This window comes from Mauremys reevesii, linkage group 8 (genome assembly GCF_016161935.1).
Source record: "Mauremys reevesii isolate NIE-2019 linkage group 8, ASM1616193v1, whole genome shotgun sequence".
Taxonomy (NCBI): Eukaryota; Metazoa; Chordata; order Testudines; family Geoemydidae; genus Mauremys; species Mauremys reevesii.
Window position 1 is genome coordinate 47,899,889 of NC_052630.1, and position 25,405 is coordinate 47,925,293.

Consider the following 25,405-nt stretch of genomic DNA (forward strand, 5'->3'; position numbering starts at 1 on the left):
TTTAAACCTTTTTTCCAGTCTAATTAGTTTAAATTTCTAGACAGAAAGTAGTAGGTAACCAGAAACCCAATTTTTTTTTATTTTGAGTGTCCACAGAAAAAGCTTCAACAATTTCAAGGTGTTTTTTTTCCCCCCAGATGGGAAATTCATTGACCCCAGCCCTGATTCACTAACAGTTTGGGCTTTGATAATTGATATTTTTTGACCCAAAGGTTGCTTATTCAAAAATTCCCAACCACCTCTAGTTCTCACACAGGGCATGAACAAAATGTTTCAGTCATTTTCGAGTACAAAAAGAGCATACACGCACTTCTGAATGGCAAATAAAGAAGTGTGGCCAATTTGGGAGCTGGCAAGGAATTGAAATGTGGCATGAAGAATATTTTTATTTCTTTTGATGGGCTAGTGAAAACTGGTTTTGATTTGGCCAAGTTCAAGGATTCAAGAACTATACTTCACACGGACACAGTGGTGTGTGTTATAGGAAAACAGCTTTATGCCAATGTTCCAATGCATGTGTATTTAAATTGAGCAGAATGTCTCATTCCAGATATGCTCTCTCAACATGCCACTGGCTTTTCAAGGTCTGATTTGTCACTATTGACATTAAGTGGGAGATTTGCCATTGATCTCGTTATTAGGATCAGACCTCAAAGGCATGCCTGAGAAAACTCAGTGGCATTTCACTCAATGCATAGGTGCACAAAGAAGATGGTCTGTGAAGATGCATTACATAGGTGCCTTGTAGTGATTCTAGAGTTTATGTCTAAAATCATCTTAAAATGAAACAAATTCCTGTTTTTCCTCTAACAGTGGATAGTCCATCTGTGAAATTACACACAGGGATCGTTTTTGCCTCTGAATTTTCTATGCAAGTGTTGGGGAATCTTTGTTGATATCTCAAACCTGAGTTTATGTCTAAAATCATCTTAAAATGAAACAAATTCCTGTTTTTCCTCTAACAGCGGATAGTCCATCTGTGAAATTACACACAGGGATCGTTTTTGCCTCTGAATTTTCTATGCAAGTGTTGGGGAATCTTTGTTGATATCTCAAACCTGATTTATTGATACAAAATCATCTATCAGATAAAACCTTCTCTATGATTTTTCCCTTCAGATTTTATCCTACAAGGGGAAGAACTCATGTGTACCTACTGGCTTGTCTCATGCCCAGCCAGAGCTACTGGTGGATAAAATTTTCTTCCTCAAACACTCCCCTCCCCTACTGTCTTACTCAGCTCACCCCACTCCTCCTCCCACACATTTTAATGCTTAAACATTAAAAGACCTAGGAAAATACAATTCAGAAAGAAACATTGTTGCAAAGCAGGGAGAGTTGCTACTCATGTTTAAATAGCTGACACAAACCCACAAAAGCTAAGCCACCTAGTGTTACATACCTTCTACTCCTCCACCCACAGATATATACCTTACCATTATCACAGTGGGAAGAGCCATTGAAGGCTGATTATAAAGAGGTCTCTTGTTGACTTATCTTTAAATAATACATCACAAGTCAGGATGGAATTCTGACATTAAATACACCCGCTAAACAGTCACCATTTTGACAAAAGAAATTTTTCAGGAAAAAAAATTAAAAACTTGGCCTTTTGATGTATTGATCCACCACAATGTTGAAATTATGCCAGAGAATGATTTGTATGCCTCAATAAATTGCGTGAACTATCAAACTGCGGTTACTACCCAATCTGACAGAGTGTTTTGGAGACAGGATGCTGAATCTCCCAGATTTGGAGCCTTCCAATTACAAATGTATTTGTCTCAACAAAACATGCCTAGGACTCACATTCAGTGAAGTCCATTCTCAAGCCCTAGTTGCTATTATCAAGTTTGTTTTCCATGCATAGGTATGTTTTTGTTAACCTGGGTGAATCTAATTGCCTAGCACCTTACACAGTCGTCATTTCAACCAGTGTAAATTGGGTTTCAAACATGACGATTCTGATTGTACAAAGTGGATGTCAACTGCTGGCCAAAGTGTAGGACAAAGGGGAGTCACACTCTGCAATAGTTACAGTCAAATATTTCTTGGTCATATAAAAATACTTCAGACAGTGTTGTAGAGAATAGTATCAGAGGGGTAGCCGTGTTAGTCTGGTTCTGTAGAAGCAGCAAAGAATCCTGTGGCACCTTATAGACTAACAGACGTTTTGCAGCATGAGCTTTCGTGGGTGAATACATCCGAAGAAGCTTGCATCCGAAGAAGTGGGTATTCACCCACGAAAGCTCATGCTGCAAAACGTCTGTTAGTCTATAAGGTGCCACAGGATTCTTTGCTGCTGTTGTAGAGAAGTGGATTTACTGATGGCAAGCCCCCTTATGGCTGGGTATGGAATAGCAGGCTGTCATCATACAGGATCCTCACTGACAGCTGCCCTTGCCTTGCCATGGGGTCTGCCCCTTTTCAGGGCTTGGCTTTCCCCCACAACCAAAAATAGAAACACACCAACTTCTGCCCTCCTGATGTAGGCCCTTTCACACTCTCCAGTTACTCCTGCTCTATCCCTCAACTGAATACCTCCCAGAGAGCTCCCCCTAGGAGTCCAGATCCTCCCCTTTGATCAGGGCACACCACCACAGCTTGCTCCACCCCTGGGGCTGCCCCATGTCTCTCCTGACCCTTCATCACTGCTTCTTCTCAGGAGATGATCAAAAAACCAATTCTCCTTCTTTGGCCCCACTGGCCTCCCCACGCCCTACTGCTAAGGGTAGGACAGCAGAACTCCTTTCCTATGTCACGGAGTGTGGGGGGAGACTAGGCCCAGCACCCCCGGATTCCTGCGATTCACCATGACTCTCCGCCAGCCAGTAAAACAGAAAGTTTATTTAGACAACAGGAACACAGTCCAAAACAGGTCTTGCCAGTACAGACAACAGGACCCCCTTTAGTTAGGTCCATCTGGGGGCCCCAGGGAGGCCACAGCCCCGTTGGGAAGCCCAAGCCCCGTCGGGGCACCCCTCTCCATTTCCCAGCCAGCTCCAAACTGAAACTTCCTCCAGCCTCTCACTCAGCCTCCCCCTGGCTCCTCCCCCAGCCTTTGTGTCCTTTGTCCATTTTTCCTGGGCAGAGGTGTTACTTGGCCTTTAACCCTGCTCCTGGGTTCTCAGGTTACATGCTCAGGTATGCTCCCTTCCCCAGTGCAGGCAGTCCCAACTCCCCTGCAACCTTCCCAGGTTAATACTCCCCACTCAGCATTCACATAACACATCAAGAACATTCCCACTCCGTCACACCTATCTTCCCACAGCCCTTTCTGCTCTGGACTTCCTCTTCATAGTAACCACCCTGCTCCTACCCCCAGCTGGGACTAAGCTTTGATTGAGCCTGGCTCATTTTCCAGGTGCAACTAGGTGCCCTAATTGAGCTCGCCAGCTCCAGTTAACTCTTTCAGAGCCAAGATGGGGTAAACATCCCATTACAAGTGTGTGTGTACACATACAAACACAGGACTCCTGAGTCATCAATCCAGTCCCCTGCTATCACTGGCATCCCCATCACACAATCCCCTTCATAAACTTATCAAGCTCCCCACTAAAACTAGGTAGGCTGTTTTCCCCCACTCCTCCGATTGCCAGGCTGTTCCAGAATCTCCCTCCTAATTACTTCTAGAAGCTTCTCCTTCTTTCAAGCACCCACAAGTGTATTGATTTATTTAATCTATTTCTATGGCATCCATTAGAATTGCCATTTAAAAATCGCACTACAAAACATTAAAATATCTAAAAGAAATCATACTTCCACATGTCACAATAAGCAGAGGGGTGTGTGTGTGTGTATATATATATATATAAATCTTGAGATGACTAGAGCTGCTTGGAAAATGTTTTGGGTCCCCTTCCCCACAAAAGATATCAACTTTACGATAAAAATGACTGAAAAACTGAGAAAATTTCAGGTTTGGGTCAAAATGTTTTAAATTGGTGGGGTGGGGGGGAAGGTGTCAGTTTTCTGGTGAAAAATCAGAACTCACCCAGAAAAGCAGACACTTTCTGCAAACATTTGTGTTTGGCCCAAACCCCAATTTACACCAAAAATGGCTCAGACAATTTTCAACCAGCATTAATGATGCCCTTCACATGACTGACATGCGCTTGGGTGGCATGGAGAGGAGGTAGGGGCAGGGGCGGCTCTAGGTATTTTGCCACCCCAAGCACGGCAGGCAGGCTGCCTTCAGTGGCTTGCCTGCGGGAGGTCCCCGGTCCCGCGGATTCGGCGGCACACCTGCAGGAGGTCCGCCGAAGCCACGGGACCAGTGGACCCTTCGCAGGCATGCCGCCGAAGGCAACCTGCCTGCTGCCCTCGCGGCGACCAGCAGAGCGCCCCCCGTGGCTTGCCACCCCAGGCACGCGCTTGGTGTGCTGGTGCCTGGAGCCGCCCCTGGGTAGGGGGCAGGGAGCTGGCTACAGCTGACTGAGAACCACCCTGTCCTGGCACCCAGCCCTAACTTACACCACTGGCACAAGAGCCTTTTCTCATAGCACATCAAGTGCAGTGGAGACCACACTCCCTGATCTCCCCTGACATGCCCCTCCCCATTCCCAATATGCCCTCTCTCATACCTTTACCAGGTGGCATTGCTCCATCGGAGGTGGTGGCAAAGCAGAGCAGGCATGGGAGACAGCAGAGCTACCTTTTAGAACATAAGAACAGCCATACTGGGTCAGACCAATGGTCCCTCTAGTTTAATATCCTGTCTTCCAACAGTGGCTGGGACGAGATGCTTCAGAGAGAATGAACAGAACTGGACAATTATCAAAAAGTGTTCCATCCCCTACCATTCAGTCCCAGCTTCTAGCAGTCACAGGCTTAGAGACACCTACAGCATGGGGTCGTGTCCCTGATCATTCAGACTAATAACCACTGATGGACCTATCCTGCAGGAACTTATCTAATTATTTTTTGAACCCAGCAATATTTTTATCCTTCACAACATCTCCTGGCAATGAGTTCCGCGGATTAACTATGCATTGTGTGAAGAAGTTATTGACTTATGTTTGTTTTAGACCTGCTGCCTATTAATTTCATTGAGTGACTCCCTGGTTCTTGTGTTATATGAAGGGGTAAATACCACTTCCTTATTCATGTTCTCCACACCATTCTTGATTTTACAGACCTCTATCCTAAACTGAACAGGCCCAGTCTTTTTAATCTCTCCTCATATGGAAGCTGTTCCATACCCCTAATAATTTTTGTTGACCTTTGCTTTACTTTTTCCAATTCTAATATATCATTTTTGAGATGGGGTGACCAGAATTGCATGCAGTATTCAAGGTGTGGGAGTAACATGGATTTACATACTGTCATTACATTTATTGTCTTATTTTCAATCCCTTTCCTAAGGTTCCTGTTAGCTTTTTAGCGGGTGTTTTCCATGAACTATCCACAATGACTCCAGGATCTCTTTTTTGAATGGGTAACAGCTAATTTAGATCCCACCATTTTATATGTATATTGGGATTATGTTTTCCAATGTGCATTATGTTGCATTTATCAACCTTTAATTTCATCTGCCATTTTGTTGCCCAGTCACCCAGTTTTGTAAGATCCCTTCGTAACTCTTTGCAGTCTGCTTTGAAAACTTTGTGACCTCACTGTTTACTCTTTTTTCCAGATAATTTACTAATATGTTGAACAGCACTGGTCCCCACACAGATCCTTGGGGGATCCCACTATTTACCTCTCTTCACTGTGAAAACCAACCATTTATTCCTACTCTTTGTTTCCTATCTTTTAACCAGTTACTGGGCCACGAGAGGACCTTCCCTCCTATCCCATGACAGCTCACTTTGCTTAAGAGCCTTTGGCAAAGGACCTTGTCAAAGACTTTCTGATAATCCAAGTACACTATATCCACTGAATTACCCTTATCCACCTGCTTGCTGACACCTTCAAATAATTCTAGTTGATTGGTGAGGCTGATTTAAGTGATAGTTTACATACCACAGTTAGTAGTTCTGCAATTTCATATTTGAGTTCCTTCAGAACTCGGGTGAATACCATCTGGTCCTGGTGACTTGTTACTGTTTAATTTATCAATTTGTTCCAAAACCTCCTCCATCAACTTCGATCCTCTCCTTTTTACTAGGATATAGAGTGTGCCCTTCAATAAATCCTCCCAAGGGATGTCTGTCCGAACCCTGTGCTCCTCTGCGTCTGTCAGCTTCCCCCCAGCCCTTAGTTTGAAAACTACTCCGCAACCGTTTTACTGTTATATGCCAGCAATCCAGTTCCGTTTTGGTTTAGGGGGAGCCCCACCTTCATGGATAGGCTCCTTCTTTCGCAGAAGGTTCTCCAGTTCCTAAATCCCTCCTCTGAATGACATCATCTTTTGTCCACACATTAAGACCCTGCAGTGTTGTCAGTCCAACTGGATTTGTGAGTAGAACTGGAGGCATTTCACAGAATGCTCCCAGGAGCTGGCTTTTTAACCCCCTGTTCTCCCTGAGTTAGCCGCTCCCTTGTCAAGAGATCCTGAGCAGCTTAGGGATTAAAGAACGGCAGGCTACTCTAGAGCCTCCTTAGGAAGCTCTCAGCTTTGCCTAGCAGGCCACTAGGCTCAGCACACAGCCCCCAAAGAGACCAGGCTGTAAACTTCAAGCAAGCAAGCATGCACATGGGAGCTTTATGCTGTTCAGCGCTCCCCTCCCCCCACTGAAGGGATGCCCCGGGGGAAATCTCTGACCCGTCTATTCGCTTTGCACTGCATAGAGCCACACTACAAACTCCACATGGTTTGGTTTTTTTGCTAGCCTTGCAGCTGAGAAGTGTCTTGGGGGCAGGGGGTGAGTTGAGGAATTGCACAGAATAGATCCAGAATGTACAGAGCTTTGGGTGGGCAGTTCACATGCTGCACTAAGATAGGCAGCAAAGGGGTTACATAGGGACTCATTAGAAGAGAGGTATAAAAAGGAAGAACAGGAGCATCTCACTCTTCCAAGACCAGCAGAGTGAGCAAACTGGGCCCAGGCTGCACCACAGAACTGGGAAACTATCTGGCTTACACAGACAAAAGGCATTACAGAGTGCAAGCAAGTAAGGGTGGCTGTGTGGTTAAAGCACTGGGAGGCAGGCAACTTGGGTTCAATCCCAGCTCTGAGACAAGCAACCATATGACTAAGGGCAAGTCATGTAACCTCCCTGTGTCACAATCCCCCCGCTGTAAAACAAGGATAACACTCCCTTATCTCACAGAGGGCTGTGAGGAAAAATTCAGTGATTGTGAGCAGGGCCGGCTCTACTGTTTTTGCCGCGCCGAATTGCCACCGTGGGCGGCGGGGGCAGTCCGTGTGCCATTCGGGCGGCATGCGTGTTTCCATGGCGGCAGCAATTCGGCGACAGCTTCTGTCTTCAGCCGGAAGTCAGAAGCTGCACCGCCGCCGATAGCTGAACATAGAAGCTGCCGCCGAACTGCCGCCGCCGTGGAAACGCGCGTGCCGCCCTAACGGCACATGGACTGCCCCCGCCATCCGTGGCGGCAATTCAGCACGCTGCTTGGGGGCAAAAACATACGGACTGCCACCCCTTGCAGATTGCCGCCCCAAGCACCTGCTTGGAATGCTGGTACCTGGAGCAGGGCCGGTTCCAGACCCCAGCGCGCAAAGCGCGTGCTTAGGGCGGCAGGCTCCGGTGGACCTCCCGCAGGCAAGCCTGCGGAGGGTCCACCGGAGCCGCGAGACCAGCGGACCCTCCGCAAGCAAGTCTGTGGGAGGTCCACCGGAGCCGCAGGACCGGCAACCGCCAGAGCACCCCCCGCGGCATGCCGCCTTGCTTGGGGCAGCGCAATTCCTAGAGCCGCCCCTGGCCTGGAGCCAGCCCTGATTGTGAAGATCACATTAAAGCCGAGTGGCTCTCTTGGGTCCTGATTCTTGTGAAAGTAGAATGAATTATATTGTAAAAATAAGAATGGATTAAAGAAATGTTGTATGTACCTTTAAGCAGAAATAAGAAATGTTGAAATACAGGTGCCAGGAAAAGAAACATTAGGCATAAACAATGGTGCTAATGGCAAAACATTAACAGAAGATGGGTAATAGTTAGTAAGGAAATAAGATATGCATGCCTAGCCCAGGTAAACTTATCTGATTCTGCCTCCTTTGTTATCTTAAGTTCTCACCCTTTTATCTGTATTGCATGGTGCTCACATTATCTGAGTGTCATTAGCAGAGCGCTGTGCTAATAAAACAGAGTGGTCTGACAAACTGTGAGTCCTGAGTCTACTTTGACATTCTGCAGTGAGTGGTGTAGCCAGTGGGGCTCCATAGAGATGTAGGGTTGTGCCCTGATGGAGCTAGTTGCAAGAGCTGTGTCTAAAAATGTAATCTGTATATGCCCACACACCCAAGAGGTCCATTCCTGGCACCTCAGTGTGTTTAAGAGGAAGCCAGCATGCCTCCCTGCTGCTTCCATTTTTTTACCAGGAATACTTTATGCAAATACAATCTCTTCTTTTGCCATCTCCTGCTGAGCTGCACAGTACTGGGGGAGGGAGGGAGAAAGGATGCGGGTGGGGGGGGGGGGGAGAAATGGAGCCTTTTCACTATCAGCTGCTCAGAAGAGCAGAGCCGGGACAAGATTGATGATGCTCTCTGGATGTAAGATCTCCTCCTTGTGAAAGGCTGCTTATGAGGCCTGATAGACTTGTCATCTCTTAATAAACATCACTGATATGTCAGGGAGGAGAAAGCATGAGTGAGGGGAGGACACACAGAAAGGCAGCTGACAATTTACTTAGAGCAACACTCCTTTCTCAACCCAGGCCTTATGTGAAATTCAGACTGGCTGGTTCAGGGGCTGTCTCTTCTAACTAATAATCAGGGCCCTGTGGCTCCTAACCAGCCATCAGACCTGCAGGTGGCTCCTTTTATGCTATCAGTTTCCAAATTCCTGCTTGTGGGACTCTTCAAATTAATTCCTTAACGTCTATTCTCTAAGAGCCCAATCCTGGAAGGCCTTAACTGAGACTAAGACCAATTAACTCAATAGGACTCTTGCCTGAGTTATGGCTCCTAAATGAATTTAGTGTAGGTGAAAGGCACTGCATCAGCAGCACATGGGGAATGAAATAGCATTTTAGCAGCTATGCTTCCTCTCTAAATAGCTCTTCTAGTGTTTGGGAGCCATGGGGGCAAATTCTGCTCTTAGTTACATTGGTGTAAATTTGGAGTAACTTGGCTGAAATCAGGGGCCATGTTTCTTGCATTTGTTTCATCTCTGTACAGCACCAGGGAAAGGTATAGAGCTCAATACAATTTAACTAAACAAATTGTATAAATTAATCATCATCATACTGCATTAAAACTGACAGCAAAGTGTGACTTTGTACGTGTCACTTGTGAGGGTACAAACTAACCAGGTTACATCTGCAATAGTTACTGTAAAGAAATGATCGTACAGTTTAAATGCAAAAGATTTCCCTCAGGGGAGAGTATCACAAAATGCACACACACATAGGTGTCTGCACATATACACGCACACACATTGTGATTTCACGTGCACAGAGTCATACTTTCAGTACATACACATATCTGTGTCCAAAGTTGGTTTGGATTTGACCAAGCTATGAGTACTTCAACATCCCCCTACTGATGTAACCTTGATTTGTGTTCCCAATTAACAGCTTAAAAATAAGGAACAGAACCAAACCAAACTCTTTAAGGTTAAAGCCTCCAGGGTGGTTACGGATAATTTAATTCAGTGGAGGACTGCGAATGACATGAGTGATAGAATTAAAGACTTTATTTAAAATAATTAGTTAAAGCAAACAGGCATTACAGCTATGACCATACACTGTATACACTCACATTCCAAGCTTAAATTTGTTTACAGGGGTGATCAGTCCCTGGGTGAGAAGAATGGGTATATAGTTCTCTCTCTAACAGTACCTTGATGGTGAATGAACAGCACACTACTTTTTCATAATCAATTATAACACTACCCCTTGTCTGTAACTCTAGCGAATATGTCTGGTCGTGGTAAGGGAGGCAAGGATCTTGGGAAAGGAGGCGCTAAGCGCCATAGGAAGGTGTTGAGGGATAACATCCAGGGAATTACGAAACCCACTATTCGCCGTTTGGCTCGTCGTGGGGGAGTGAAGCGTATTTCAGGTCTCATTTACGAGGAGACTCGGGGGGTGCTGAAAGTGTTTCTGGAGAACGTGATCCGAGATGCTGTTACTTACACCGAGCATGCGAAGCGGAAGACTGTGACTGCTATGGACGTTGTTTATGCGTTGAAGCGCCAGGGTCGTACTCTGTACGGATTTGGAGACTAAGCTGTGCCAGTAATTCACTTCAAAAACATTAAGCCTACCTTTTGCCATACCTATATTTCTGGTACTATATTTAATCTTCTGTACCCCAAAACTCAAACATCTTCTGCTTTGTTATTGGCTATTAAGAGGAAACACCGTTCTAATTATCATTTGTGTTAATGCAAATTCCAGAAATTCTCCTGCAATGCTTGCTAAAACCACTTAAAACCAAAACACGTTCACCACATGAGCTGGGGTTCTGTCCTAACTTATCTCTAACTTGCCTCTGAATTGTCTCAATTCACTTCACTCATGTTTTATAAGGCCTAATTATCATCAAACCCAAATTTAGGCCCCAAACCTACTCTCTATTTACATTTCAGCACATATCCATTTAACATAAGCAAGCATTACCTCCATAGGGCAACACTGAGCATGTGCAGCAGATTGTTTTGCTACGCTCAGGCCTGGTCTACACTAGCCCCTTCCCCCCTCCCCCCAACCCAATCGATCTAAGATACGCAACTTCAGCTACAAGAATATACGTTGACTTCAGTTACGCTATTCTCGTAGCTGAAGTCAACGCATCTTAGATCGACTTAGAATCACTTACTTTGTGTCCTCGCAGCACGGGATCGACGGCCACCACTCCCGCGTCGACTTCACTTCCGCCTCTCGCCGAGCTGGAGTTCAGCAGTCAACAGGAGAGCAATTGGGGATCAATCGCTACCCGCCAATCCGGCGGGTTGTGTAAATGTACCCTCAGTAAGCACATGGCCTAAGGAACAATGTCCTGCATGTGTAGGCCTAGCTAACTTAGCTCCACAGGGAGCAACCTATGCCCCAGCATGGCCGGCAAACCCAAGATAACATACACAGAGGGAAGCTCTTGCAGACTTCCTAAAGACCACAAGAGCAGAGCTCTGCTCCTGGAGTTTTAGGAAGAATGCCAGGCATTAGCTTCAGTGGAGTGGAGACCATAAGCTGTACAGAAATAAAGCATGACAGGAAGCTCCACCCCAGAGCTCCCCACCATCCATTCCAGCTTCATTCTGGCTCCCCTCTCACGCTGCATGGGAGGGAGCCCAGCTCCGTGCACATTAGAGTCTGCTCTGCTGGAGGAGGCACCAGAATGGCTGAGCTCCTAAGCTTTCCCAGAACAAGTGGCTCTGCTCCTGAAGTACCTTAACTGGGTCAGCTCCTTTTCCTGCCAAATCCCCTCCACATGGGTCCCTGTAGAATCTTTGGCCCAGATCCACAAAGGTATTTAGGCCCCTCATTTCCATTGAAATTAACCTTAATCCTGCCTTTAGGGGCAGACGTTTCATAGGAGAATCTTTCATTATTCGATCCCGTACTATTTCTCAGATAATACAATATAACAGCATTACTTTAATTTCCTATAGACTGTGTAGCATTTTCTTCCATGCTTACTTACACTAATTTTATTCTCACCTCAATTTAATGTAATTTTATTGATTTAGATCTAGTCCTCAGATTAATCCGCTGAGTTACGGGTGCACAGGCATTGATACTTAGACTTTTTAACATTCTCTTCACTCTAAGGTGTTGCATTAGTATTTTTCTTAGTATCCACATACTATACATTGAACAGGATTTTTGTTTCCTTTGAAGACAAATACAGCACTGGACAATAACGTATTGGTGCAAGAGGTTATCAGAGAAACACACTTACAGGGCTAGATTCACTCTTATGGACATATGGACAAGCAAACAGCCTAGAGACAAATCTCATGCAGTCAATAGATTCAATTGCTTTCAAATAGGCAAAATTAGAGACCTCAGATGATGTTACCTTCTCAGCTGGGAGGCCTCGTGGCCTACATGACTGCCTTACAGAAGAAATTATCTTAACTCTCCCTAACTGTTCAACTGATAACCTCTCTTGATAGAAATGTCAAATCTGGGGCTTCTCCCCCATGATCAGCATCCATAATGAATGAGTTTTACAAAGCTCAAGGCTGTAGCTCAAACGTGCACTTGAATGGTTCCAAATGGATAAAAACAAAGGATTACTTTTTGTTGACTTCTGATTGAAAGGTCAACGTTTAGCCCTAGTATTGCCTGTTCACAGCAGCCCATAACAAACATGTGTACCAAATGTCAAGATTCTACATCAAAAGGGCACTTGAACAGTTGAAAGCCCAGAGGACAAATTGATGGACTTTGAGTGACCGCTAACTGTAAGGTCAAAGTTCAATATTTAAATTTAGGATTACTTTCTGCTGTACTCAACAGCCCATAAAGTAGGAGAGTACTCAATTTAAAGATTCTAGCTCAATAGCAACATGGTGGCTAGGGTCATCACAAGCTTCCATGCTTACTAGATTTTTCTTGGCATAACATTGCATTACAGTGCTATATTGAAGGATATTATTGTCATTAACATTTAGCCATCCTTACCTATTTGAAGCCATTTGTTTTGCAGTCACCATATCTACAAGTCCTACAGCAGTGCCTTTCTGTTTGCCAGATTCACAGACATTCCTGGAGCAAAGGGAACTGCTGAGTACTTAGCAGTTTTGAAAATCAGACCAGATATTTAGGGGCCTAATGCAATTATTGCCAACTCTCGCAATGTTTATAGTGCTTTTCTTGAAGTCCCAGCTCCTGGAGTCATTATGAGAATCTTAGTTGTTTTTTTAAAGCAAGTTTCTAGCGCTCATGATTTTAAAGAAAAGCTTGAGACAGAAGGCAAATAAAAAAGAGCCCCAAACGGATTATTTTTAAAAGCTTATGATTATAAGCCTATCTCATGATTTGGGGGGCCTGACTCATGATTTTTGAACACTTAGGGCTGGCAATGCTGCTTTTAGGCACTAAAGCTTGTTGAAACTTTGTTAACCCCCCTTTTTTTTTTTCATTAGAAAAATGGTTTATTTAGTTAAAACAGAAATTTCCACAGGAAATGTCCAAACACTGAAAACCCCAAAACAGAAAATTTTTGGTTTTTAGCAACAGCCACAATAAACAACAACAAAAAGGCCATTGGCTGAAACTTTGGACAATTTAAGAATGGGTTGAATGTGATGACCTGCCTGTCTGAAGAAATGAAGCTGGCTTTTAACAAAATATATTTCTATTCAGAACTGACTATTGTGATTGGATACCTAAGTCTTATGACATGGTTTTTGTTTTCAGACTAGATAACCTAACCTTTATGAAGAGAAGTGGCAGAAGAAATTATTTAGTCACCGGATCATTTGAGACAGACACAGAAGGATTTAAGTACAATTAGGAAACTTTAGGACATTTAACATCTTTTCCCCAACCTTTTTCAAAGTTATCTTTTTATTGATGCTTTAACATGTAACAAATGAATGGAACACCAAGGTTTAACAAAGAAAAAGTTAGACAAGGAACAGAATAGACAAGTCCGTAAATGCAATTTTTAAAAAAAGAGAAAAAATACACGTTCACAGCAGCAATGAGTACGGGTAGAAAGCACAAACTGTTGCATTTGGCAGATAAACACACATAATTTGCACATAATCAGTCTGACCAAAAAAAACCATTCATATTCAAGAAGCAGCAAGACACCAAATCACCATCATCTAAAAGTCATCTTCTAAGTTTAAGTGTCTTATTGCTGAAGGCCCTGATTCTGTGATTGACTGCAAGCAGCTAAATCCTTGCTCTCCTGCAGAGTTCCATTGACTTCCATGGAATTCCATAGAGGGGTTCACTGGCAGGATTGGGACATTGCTGTGTTAACAAGGGCAAAATCTTTCAAATCATCTATGGCCAAGATCCTCAAAGGCCTAATTAGGCACCTTAATACCTTTGAGGATCTGGACCTAAGTGACTTGCGTCCCGTTGAAATTAATGCCAACACTCTCACTGACTTTAATGGTGCAGGATCACTTTTGAAAATTGTACCTAAAACTCTCAGCATCAAAGTTGAAAAAAAACAAAAACATTCCTGATCTGTAATTAACCTTCATTTGCCTGGGAACATGATAGACATCTGAAAACAAAGAACCAAACTAAAGATGTTGAGTCAAATTTTTTCTATATCTGGGATGAGTGTCATGGAAAAATCTCTGAAATACATCCTCCAAATTACATTAATACTCAGCTCTCTATCAAAATTTGATGCCAAGATAACTAAAGCTGTCCTACTAAATATTTTCAAACATAGGAGAACATTTAGAATTAGAAAAAATGTAAGAAGAAATTTAAAATATATTAAAATATTGAGTGGAGGATGGAATTAAGCTAATGAACTTAACAAGAAGACATTGAATAAGTCGTCACCCTCTAAGAAATCTAGAATGCTGAACATTTTTGTATTTGCTTTCATATAACGTCCATCATCTCAGGTTTTCCATGTACCACTATGTTATCCTTTCGTAGATCCCCTGACAAAGATATAGTGCTGTCATTTTGTATCTGTGTCTCCTTGATCTTCTTACCAAAAAAAATTTTCCTGATCAGATACAGCATATTTCTCCTAAAATACTGTTTTAACAGACATTGGCTCTAATTTAGACTCAAAGGAATCAGGTTCTCTATAGCAGTAAGGACAGTTTCATGTGAAACATTAGACGTTAACTTAGACAAAGAATTGTTCATCTGCGTGCTTGATGACCTCTAAAACTGTAACTGTCAAGAAAGAGTTTCTGAGCTTTACTGTATTAGTATAATCAATAATAAGAACAACACTATTGCAGCAAGAGAAGAGGGAAGGAGCAGAGATTCCCATGGTTCTGTTTTTAGTGCTCCCCAAAGGAAACTAGCACTGCTATCTGCAATACAAGCTCAGAACCTGGGAAGCAGACAAAGCTAAAGTTCTGGATGTGGGGTCATTTTTCCCATCGACAGTAATGACTGACCCTGTGCAACTTGTCTGATGTGTCATTGGATGGTTACGTGCAGATTCAGCAATAACTGGATTGGAACTTTCTTCCATGGAAAATTATATTAAGCAAAATCACAGCATCAGGCTAAAATTTTCCCCCATCAAAGTCAATGAGCGTTTTACCCATTGACTTTAATGGGAGCAGTGCTGCACAACTCCACTCAGGCCCAAAAAGACAACAGCCTGCCCTTTGTGCCATGTGATTGGCCACTGATAAGGCTCTGTGTGACATTCTGAGACCTTATGGTGATGCCACAAGGTTCATCCCTGGGGACGATGCTCACATTAACTCAGTCACTCCATCCGTTTGTTAGCGGGGGAAGCGACTAAGGCTGAGCAAAACAACAGGGAAAACACAACACAAGTCTAGGATGACACCCTAACCACTGGCCCATCCTTCCTCTCACTGGGTCATGCTTCCTTTCAGCACTGTTAGCAATTTCATAGTTAGGCTTGTGTCGAGATTTCCACTTAAAGCTCTATTTCACGGGTTAATTCCTGAATTTAGCTTTCACCTTTGGCACAACTCTCGCAAGGACAATTGAGTTTTCTAGGTCATTTCCTGGATGAAATACTTTTCCCTTTTCCTACATAAATATTTAAAAGTCGCCATTTCTGTTTTAATTTAGCATTTGTTGTCCCACTTTTTTGGCTCCAGAGAATACCACAGACTCTTCAAACCTTCCAAGTAGTTATATGTTACTGACAACTTGACAGCATGCTACAGCTGAAGAAAGTAGGCTGCAATTAGGCTAAATTAGGAATGATTGTTGCATCTAATTGTTCTGCTTGCAGTTAGAGACAGATCAAAAGTTCAGGTCATTTTTAAATGGTCATTGTGGCAGAGGTAGCCAATCATCATACAGTCTCTCCAGCTAATTTGCATACTGAATCCTTCTTGGTTGAGATGAGCCAATGGAACAAAGGGGACTGTATCCAGGTCAGGGGTTCTCAGTGGTAGATCATCTGTCCATACAGAACACTGGATTGGCCCTTTCACTTCTGTTAAATATCCCATGGCTGTGTGCATAGGCTTGTGACGCCTGCAGTGTGGGCAATTACCGTTGGCGAATAAGAGTCATAGGAGGTCAGCAACCCCCTTTCATGACAGCAAGAGGGAGGATGGGATCTATTCTGTGGCTTTCTTATCTTAGCTGGCACCTGGCTTTCAAATATTATATAATGGCCTAAGAACAGCAAACCCTTAGTTATCAGCTGCCATAATAATGCAGAGAGGGAGATTTGCCAGTGAAGGTGCCATAGGAGCAAATCCACTCTTTTCTTTCCATCCCCAAAGTCAAACTGTCCTCTGTATAGCCCACTCCCCTCTGGCCTCCCAACCACATGGGTCGCCCTCCTCACTTCGCTCCATCTGCTAACCTACCTCGTCATCCTTGCCTATCAATTGCATCATGTCACTCCCCTCTTTGAATGCCAGGCTCCCCACCTGCCATCACGTCAGATTTCAGCTGTTTCTCACTACCTGCACCACTCTACAGATATGTTGGTCCCTTCCTACCCTTCCCTGTCATGCTTCACTTCCTACCTCCATCGCCTCCTCTCTGTTCCCAGCCTCATCCACCTGGTTATGACCTCTCTGCCTTCTTCCACATGGCCCCCTAGGCACGGAACAGCCTCCCTGAACCCATCTACAAGTCCCCTGACATGGCCACATTTAAGCCCTCCTTAAAGATCCCACTTCTGCCATGCTGCCTACAATGAATTGAGTTTATCAACCACCTATTGTTCCCCTTCCTCTGACCTCTGCTTCCTTTTCTGTCTCTCCTTAAGTTGTGGGCCCATTGGGGGCAAGGACCCGATTTTTGGGAATGTTTGGAAAGTGCCTAGCATGTGATGGGCCCTACAATAAGAAAATTATTATTAATAATATTAATATTGTTGGCCCTCTGCTGAATGGTGGCAGGCACCTGTGGCCTCACAGATCAGCTCCTCATTGGCAAGGAAATCAGTGATGTGGAGCCTGGGTATGTTCTGAGTATTTATTTTACACTATATACAAGGTCCTGGAACAGAGATGGTCACAAACTGCATGCAGACAAGCCCTCCCCTTCCCCCATCAGGTATCTCAGCCCACCTACTAACATCTGATTCCCAGAGAGCAACTCCATCCTAAGAATTTATTCTAGTTAGGCTGCATCTATACTACAAGCTAGGGGTATGATTCTCAGCTCATATAGACATCCTTGCACTAGCATGATGAGAGCTAGCATGAGTATAAACAGTAGTGTAACCACAGTAGCATGGGCTGCAGCAGCATGGGAGTACAAACCGGACTGAACTCCATGGCTAAACTGTGCTGCCACTGCTGCTGATGGTGCTACCATTGATATAGTTCTATTTGTACCAGTACTAGCTCTCATTGAGCTACCATGAGTGCATGTACAGCATCTGGGAATCACACCACTAGCTCGTAGTGTAGATGTAACCTTAGAGAGATTAAGGCAGCGTGAACTCCTTTGCTGCTTGCAACTCCTCCCCCACATATACACCCAAAAAATAATCATATAAAAAAACTAACAATACAGCACTTCTGCAAAGACTGAACAGTGTTTTCACGTGATTAAAAAAAAGAACTTATAAAACTGTGTGTCACTCTTCCATCTGGTGAGTCTTACTATAACCATATCCTCTGGAGATTCTGAACAGAGCACGTGAAAATTTTGGGACCCAACACTGTTCTTTGGCCAAAAAAAATGTGGATTTGGCAACACCACCAAAACATTTTGGGATTCGTATCAGTTTCCCAAAATTGTTTTGGTCAAAAGAAAATTTGTTTTAATTCCAAAAAAATTAAACATGTTTTGTTTCAACATCTTGAAAACTAAACCTTAATTTTTCAGTTGAAAATAACTTTGCATTTCTAAATTTCCTTTAAAAAGATTTTTAGCTATCAAAAATGATCAGCATTGAAATGAAACATTTTGATTTTGTCAAAACTAAATGTTTAGTTCAACCCAAAACTTTGTGTTGTTTTTTCACTTTTCAATTCACCAAAAATATAGAGATTTTTCATTTCTGGTTCGCCCAAAATGATTTTTCCCCAATTTTTCTGAATTGCCAGTGAACCAAAATAAAATCTATTATTCACACAGCTCTAGATCTGAATGTATAAATGATTAGACATCAGACTCCTCCTAGCACTCTGATTCTCCCTTCATTTTATTTTGTGATTCATTTCATCACAAAGGTTCTCTCAAGGACCCCCTTCCCTCTGGAACACCAATTCTTGCTTCTCCAAAGATTTCATTCGATGAACTATCAGGAAAGGCTCCATGAATCACAATCTGAGTGCCACTGTCATGCCATTTGTCATTAGAAAGATATATTTTCCTGAGATGTGCAGTAAAGACATGGGTTGGGCCTGTGATTCCCATGTCACTATAATTCAGCCATCCTTAATAATAGACCCATTATGAGTGGGTTTCTCCATTACATTCGTATACAGTTTTGTTGTCATGGCCAAGGGAGGGACAGGGGGGAGTTATCTGGGAGTATCTAGTGAGGTCCTGCAAGGGTCAGCCCTGGGTCTGGCACTATTCAATATTTTCATTAATGACTCAGATAATGAAGTGGAAATAATGCTTAAAAAATATGCAGATAACAACAAGCAGAGAAGGGTTGCAAGATTAGAGGACAAGATTAGAATTCAAAATGACCTTGACAAATTGGAGAATTGTTCTGAATTCAACATGATGAAATGTAATAAAGACAAGTGCAAAGTACTGCATTTAGGAAGGAAAGAAAACAAATGCACAATTACAACATAGGGAGCAACTGGCTAGGTGGTCATACTGCTGTAAAGGATCTGTGGGTTATAGTGGATCACAAATTGAATATGAGTCAACAGTGTGATGCAGCTGTGAAAAAGGCGATAACTGTCCCGATCTACTCAGCACTGGTAAGGCCTCAGCTGGAGTCCTGTGTCCAGTTCTGGGCACCACGCTTTAAGAAGCATGTGGACAAACTGGGGAGAGTCCAGAGGAGAGCAACAAAAATGGCAAAAGGCTTAGAAAATCCAATCTATGAGGAAAGATTGAAAAGACTGGTCATGTTTAGCCTTGAGAAAAAAGAACTTGGGGGGGAGGAGGGGAAACTTATCTTCAAATATGTTAAGGGCTGTTAGAGAGAGGATGGGGATCAACGTTCTTGTCTGACTTTCTGTGGACATGGAGAAGGGAAAAAATCTTTATAACTATATGGGTAGTTAAGATCTGGAACAGGCTTCCAAAGGAAGTTGTGGAATCCCCATCATTGGAGGATTGTGAGAACAGATTGGACAAACACCTGTCAGGGATGGTCTAGGCAGGGCCAGTTTTAGGCCGATTCCCCCGATTCCCGTGAATCGGGCCCCACGCCTCAAAGGGTCCCGCAGTGTCCGGAAGAGGGGCCCCTCAAAGTAAGGCCACGGAAGACAAAGGCTGCCGAGGAAGGACCCTCCGTTGAAGTGCCACCGGAAACAGCAGCAACCGATTGAGCTGCCACCGAATTGCCGCTGCTATCTTTGGCGGCAGCTAAATCACTGCCGTTGTCTTTGGCGGCATTTCAGAGGCAGCTCTTTTGAATCGGGCCCTGGGTCTAGGTTTACTTGGTCTTGCTTCAGAACAGGGTTCTGGACTTGTGGGGCTGGAAGGAACCTCCAAGAGTCATTTATTTGATTCCATGATCTGCCATTAATTAACTCACTTATTCTTTTCAATAAGTTTGTTCTTAATATGGAACTGAATTACAGATCTCTCTGGGGATCACGTTTGCAGCTGAAATGCAGGTAATACTACAGTTCAGTGTGGCTCCCCCACCTTTTCTGCGTACAGCCATCACCCAAGAGTAGCACTGTTGGACTGATGTGTCATTTGTTACCTCTTAATGTTTTGCTACAATATGCAAACTCTCTGGCACACGATGGCACTGAGAAAAGGGGAAGTGGGAACAATAACATTCTTTGGAAATACTGCGGTAGGGGTCACAGCATTTGTAAGTGGCTTCAGTATTCCTATAACTAAGGCTAATTACGATCCATATCATCCTGCTCATGCATTAAGAACTCAATAAGGCTCTGGTTGAAGGTACATTAATTACTTCAGATAGATCATACAAGCATGTCGTTATCATTCACTTATACACTCATGCACAAGAAACACAGCAGAGGGATTTTAGCTGGGAAACAGTCAGAAAGCAATTTTCTGCACTGATTTCACTACAGTGAATTAGATCATAGATCAAGTACATTTATGCAAAACTTCTGTAAGTAGTTTCTGTGAAAAATTTCAAACAAAACAAAAATGTTTCATTTTGTTTGAAATGTTTCATTGAATTTTTCAATTTTCTGATTAAGCAAATTGGAACAAACATTTTCATTTGAAGCAGGAAATTTTCAGGTTTGTCCTCTCTCCCCCCCCCTTTTTTCTTACCTCTTCCAGTGGTAAAAAAGGAAGGAGAAAAAAATAACCCAACACACTGACCGCCAAAATGAAACGAAAAATTTGTTACCAAAACACTGAAAAAACATTGAAGGCAATCAACATTTTTTGTGAGAATGTGTTTCCTTTCAAAAGCCATTTTTCATCAAAAAACATTTTCATGAAAAATGTTCTGCCTGCTCTGGTATAAAGGTAACACTGCTCTACAGCCAAAATGCTTCCGAAATAAATGTAGTCAAACTTTACTATTTCTGGGTCACTGAGAACGAAAATGATGCTTAAAATTGTTGATTGGCTCTAGTTTTCAAGATATGCTATTGGGTCAGTATATACGACCCTTGACTTGGGAATAGCGGAGGATAAGTGAGTTATAAAGGGAAGGGATCTCAATTTAAACCAGAAATGACTAAAATACATCTTTGACTGGATCTATGAATAAATCTATGACTGGGTTTGGACAGTACTTGCTTTTTAGGCAAAACAATGAATGATGCAATCTGAAGCTGGTATTGCGTCATACATGATATGAATTGCATCATGTTATTCCTAGAAGTCATGGATGATGCAATCATAACGAAGCTTACATCACTCTGCTGAACAAATTGCCCTATATCAGCTCTAGAAATCATACAGTGTCGTGCTCTCTTATTTGTCAGTGTTTGATTTTGCATAGGGACACATTTCTGTTTAGCCAAAGTGAGCAGAGATGCCTCGTACTTGTGTGAACAATGCAGATAACTTCTGCTATGTTTGTGGTGAAGTGACTTTTGCATCACAAAAGCGCAGTATAACCACTATGGTTAAGAAAGCCTATCACCTTTATTTTGGCTGCAAAATTGGAGATCAGGACAAGAGGTGGGCCCCACACATATGCTGCAACACTTGTGCAACAAATCTTCGCCTGTGGTTGAACAGGAAAAGGAAATCTATGCCTTCTGCAGTGCCAATGATTTGATTTGGAGAGAGCCAACAGATCATACCAGCAATTGTTACTTCTGCATGGTGCCTCCAGTTGGGAAAGGTGTGTCAAAGAAGAAAAAGTGGACTGTGCATTATCCAAACATTCCATCAGCTACCCCATGGAGAAGGACTGCCGGTTCCTGATACACCAGAATCATTCTCACTTGAGTCAGATGAGGAAGAGGAAGAGGATGAAACTTCTGGTCCTGAACCATCAATGTCACAGGACTCACATTTTCTCCCATCCTCCTCCTCTGAACCACACCTCATAACACAAGGTGAACTGAATGACCTTGTCAGGGATTTGGAACTACCTAAGAGTAAGGCAGAGCTGTTGGGCTCCAGACTACAGCAGTGGAATCTCCTGGCAGGTGATGTTAGGGTTTCCATGTTCCGTGACCGTCAAAAGGATCTTGTCCCATTCTTCTTCATGGAAGGTGATCTTGTAGCCTGCAACAACATCGATGGTGTGATGGCAGCCCTCAACATTGTTCACGATCCAGATGAGTGGAGACTGTTCATTGATTCAATCGAAGACGAGTCTTAAAGCTGTTTTACTGCATAATGGCAATGTTTTGCCATCAATTCCAGTTGGTCATGCAGTCCATATGAAGGAAATCTATGACAACATGAAACAACTTTTGAGGTGCATAAACTATGACCAACATCAGTGGCAGCTTTGTGGCGATTTGAAGGTTGTTGCTCTCTTGCTTGGTCTGCAGACTGGATACACAAAGTACTGCTGTTTTCTCTGGGAATGAGATAGTCGTGCAAGAGATTCCCACTACATCAAGAAAGATTGGCCTCTCCGACAGTCATTGGAGCCTGGGAGGAAAAGTGTTCAGCATCCACCACTTGTTGAATCAAGGAAGATTTTGCTACCACCCTTACACATCAGGCTGGGTCTGATGAAGAACTTTGTCAAGGCCATTGACAAAACACAAGCAGCTTTCAAGTACCTCCGTAGAAAATTTCCAAGGTTAAGTGAAGCTAAGATAAAGGAAGGTGTCTTTGTTGGTCCTCAGATTCGTGAACTTCTTTGAGATGATGCATTTGACCATGCACTGCGTGGCAAGGAAAAGATGGCATGGAAAGCCTTCCAGTTAGTGCCAATAAATTTTCTCGGAAACAACAAGGCAGACAACTACAGGTTGTTGGTGGAAAACCTCCTCAAGGCATACAAAAGCCTTGGTTGCAACATGTCACTAAAGATACATTTTTTGCACTCTCGTCTAGATTTCCACCGAACTGCGGAGCAGTGAGCGAAGAGCACGGCGAGCAATTTCACCAGGACATTGCAACAATGGAGAAACGCTATCAGGGCAAATGGAGCCCATCAATGCTTGCTGACTATTGCTGGACAGTGACAAGAGATGCTCCATTTAATGAATACAAGAGACAAGCCAAGAAGCAAGTAGACACTGAATAGGACTAAACTATGTACATAATAGTTTTTTGCCTTTTGTTTCATAATAAATTTTATTTATATAACCCTTTTGCTGATTTTTAAAGTGTTACATAAACAGGACAGGTGAAATATTATCATGTAAAGCAACCATAAGCACATGACAAGGCCTTGGTTGACAATTTATGATTAAAACTCTACTATCTACACAATATACATAGACATAAAATGTAAAAACTTAAATATCTTAGAAACAGTAGCCAAATCAGTTGTTTTAATTGTCATATTTGAATTCAGCACATCAAAATACATAATAAATAGCACATTTTATCTCTGAAGCAAAGGACTTCTCAAAAATTGTAGACCAGTGTTATAATCGGCACTCATTTGAGATTGTCTGCAGTGTTTGCTCATGGTTTCACCACTATCCCAAACACATGGTGGTAAAATCATAAATATACAATCACGTGTACCCGGTCCATCACATCATCCTAATAATCCATCAAACCTTACAAGATAGGAGACACATTGGTCTAGTAGTTAAAGCAAATCAGGCAGCATTCCTGAACTGTATTCCTACCTCGGTTGCTAATTCACTGTGTGGCTTTGGGCAAATCACTTAACCATCCTGGGGTCTCAGATTACCCTGGTGTTAGATGGGGATAATATGTCTCTGCACACATCCTTGTCCCCAGAGAAAAGGCCATGTTATTGTTATTCGACAGTGACCTCAGCAGTGTTAAGGCAAGCTACCTTCCCAAACGCATTGACTGTGTCCCAGTCAGACAAGTGCATCTGAGGTTGCTGTTGAGGTTCTGCACTCGAGTGTGAGGTTGACAAAGTTGAGGTACATATCACTTTTCAGTGTCCGTTGGAGTGGGAGGGGAAAGCCTTCAGAGCGTGTCACTGATGGTGTTGGAGAGGGAGGGGAAAGCCTTCGGAGTGTGTCATTGACAGTGTTGTAGGCAATGGAAGGTTGGCAAGGAATGCAGGAGACTTTGCCCATCACTTTTCATTTCCATGCTTTGAAGGTTTGCAGTTGGTGTCCTGATGCAGCCTTAGCTATCACTAAACATGTGATAAACAGCAGGAGACATGAACCCTGTATCTTGCTCAATAGGATGATCCCACAGGATTCAAGCAGCATCCTCAACAGCCCATGAGGCTGGTGGCACACTGGGGACTCGGGCCCAGGGTCAACAGGAATGCTGACAAATCTGGAGAAATCAACATCAGTTCCCAAAGGAGATCACTGAACACCCCCACCTGCTCTGCTACGCTAAGGATTCGGAGAGTGAGTCAAGAAATCAATATAAATCCCGAGTTTGGGAATAAGACCGCGCCCGGGGTGCATAAGACTCTTTCCCCTGTCTGAATATATACTCCTCTTTAAATGCCTATGAGTTGAGATCTTAGCTGACATTGCAAGCAATGCACTGAGAAAAATCCAGCCAGGCTCAGGAAGCAGTGGTGGCGATTCAGTTCGGCAGATGGCACCCTGCTCTCTTTATCGTTACTGAACCCAGTGCCCCAGCACGGCACTAGAGGGCACAGTCTTTCAAATGGGATGTAAACCTGAGGTGCTGACCACTTCTGGTAATCAAAGATCCCCTTAGCACTTTTTGTAAGTATAGGTGCCTCAGGTCCTGGCCAAAATCACACAGATCTTGGGAGCTCAGGGGGCACTGCAGGCTGAAATCTCTGCCCAGTGCATTGTAATAAAGGCAGCAGTGCTGGTAAGAGACTGATAGTTATTTCCTGGCCTTGGTCATATGGCATGAGTCAGGGCTGAGGATACCCTGATTCTTCATTACCAACATGGCTTCTGACAGTTTCTACTGGTCAAAGGAGGTGTTCCCAATGCCTATGTCATGCATCTGGGAAAACCCCTTCCCCACCTCACCAGCATCCCCCCAACCTGCATCCAAACACTGCAGAGCATTCACCAATTGAACATGGTGGGAGCTGGACTGAATCAAATAGCATGATCTTAAGTCACACACACAGGCCTAGGAAACTAAAACAAATGTCCCCAGCTCCAAATATTGTTTTGCCTCTCAGAGCCTTTAAAGCCATGCGCACCTTTGGACATATCTGGAAAGATGGGAATCACAAGGAAGCCAAGCAGAGAGAAAATTATTTCACTGAGTGGAAGCACCATACATTGATGGTTACTGCTGGTTCTTCCCTCACAGGTTCTTGGCTTGGGTTGCAATTTTTTTTCCCCTGATCCTAGGCAAGGAAGAACACAATCAATGCACGAGGACTGTGGAGCAAGGAGGACTGTGAGTTCAGTGCAGCAAGCAGCAGCAAGAGCTGAATTGCCATTTAAATAAAATGCCAAAAGGCAGTCAGTGAAAGTGACATTTATGGTGTTACTACAAATGCATTCAGTGGGAAAGCTGAGTAGCAGAAGCGGGGCGTGGGGGCGGGGGAAACAAGCTGTA

At 43.5% G+C, this 25,405-nt stretch overlaps 1 protein-coding gene across 1 annotated transcript; it reads left to right on the forward strand.

Annotated features, from left to right (window-relative positions):
- Nucleotides 1–9,982: 9,982 nt before the first annotated feature.
- On the forward strand, nucleotides 9,983–10,294 carry LOC120370289 (histone H4-like). Its single transcript, XM_039484737.1, has one exon. It carries the CDS (start codon nucleotides 9,983–9,985, stop codon nucleotides 10,292–10,294), a length of 312 nt encoding a protein of 103 aa, XP_039340671.1.
- The last annotated feature ends 15,111 nt before the right edge of the window (nucleotides 10,295–25,405 follow it).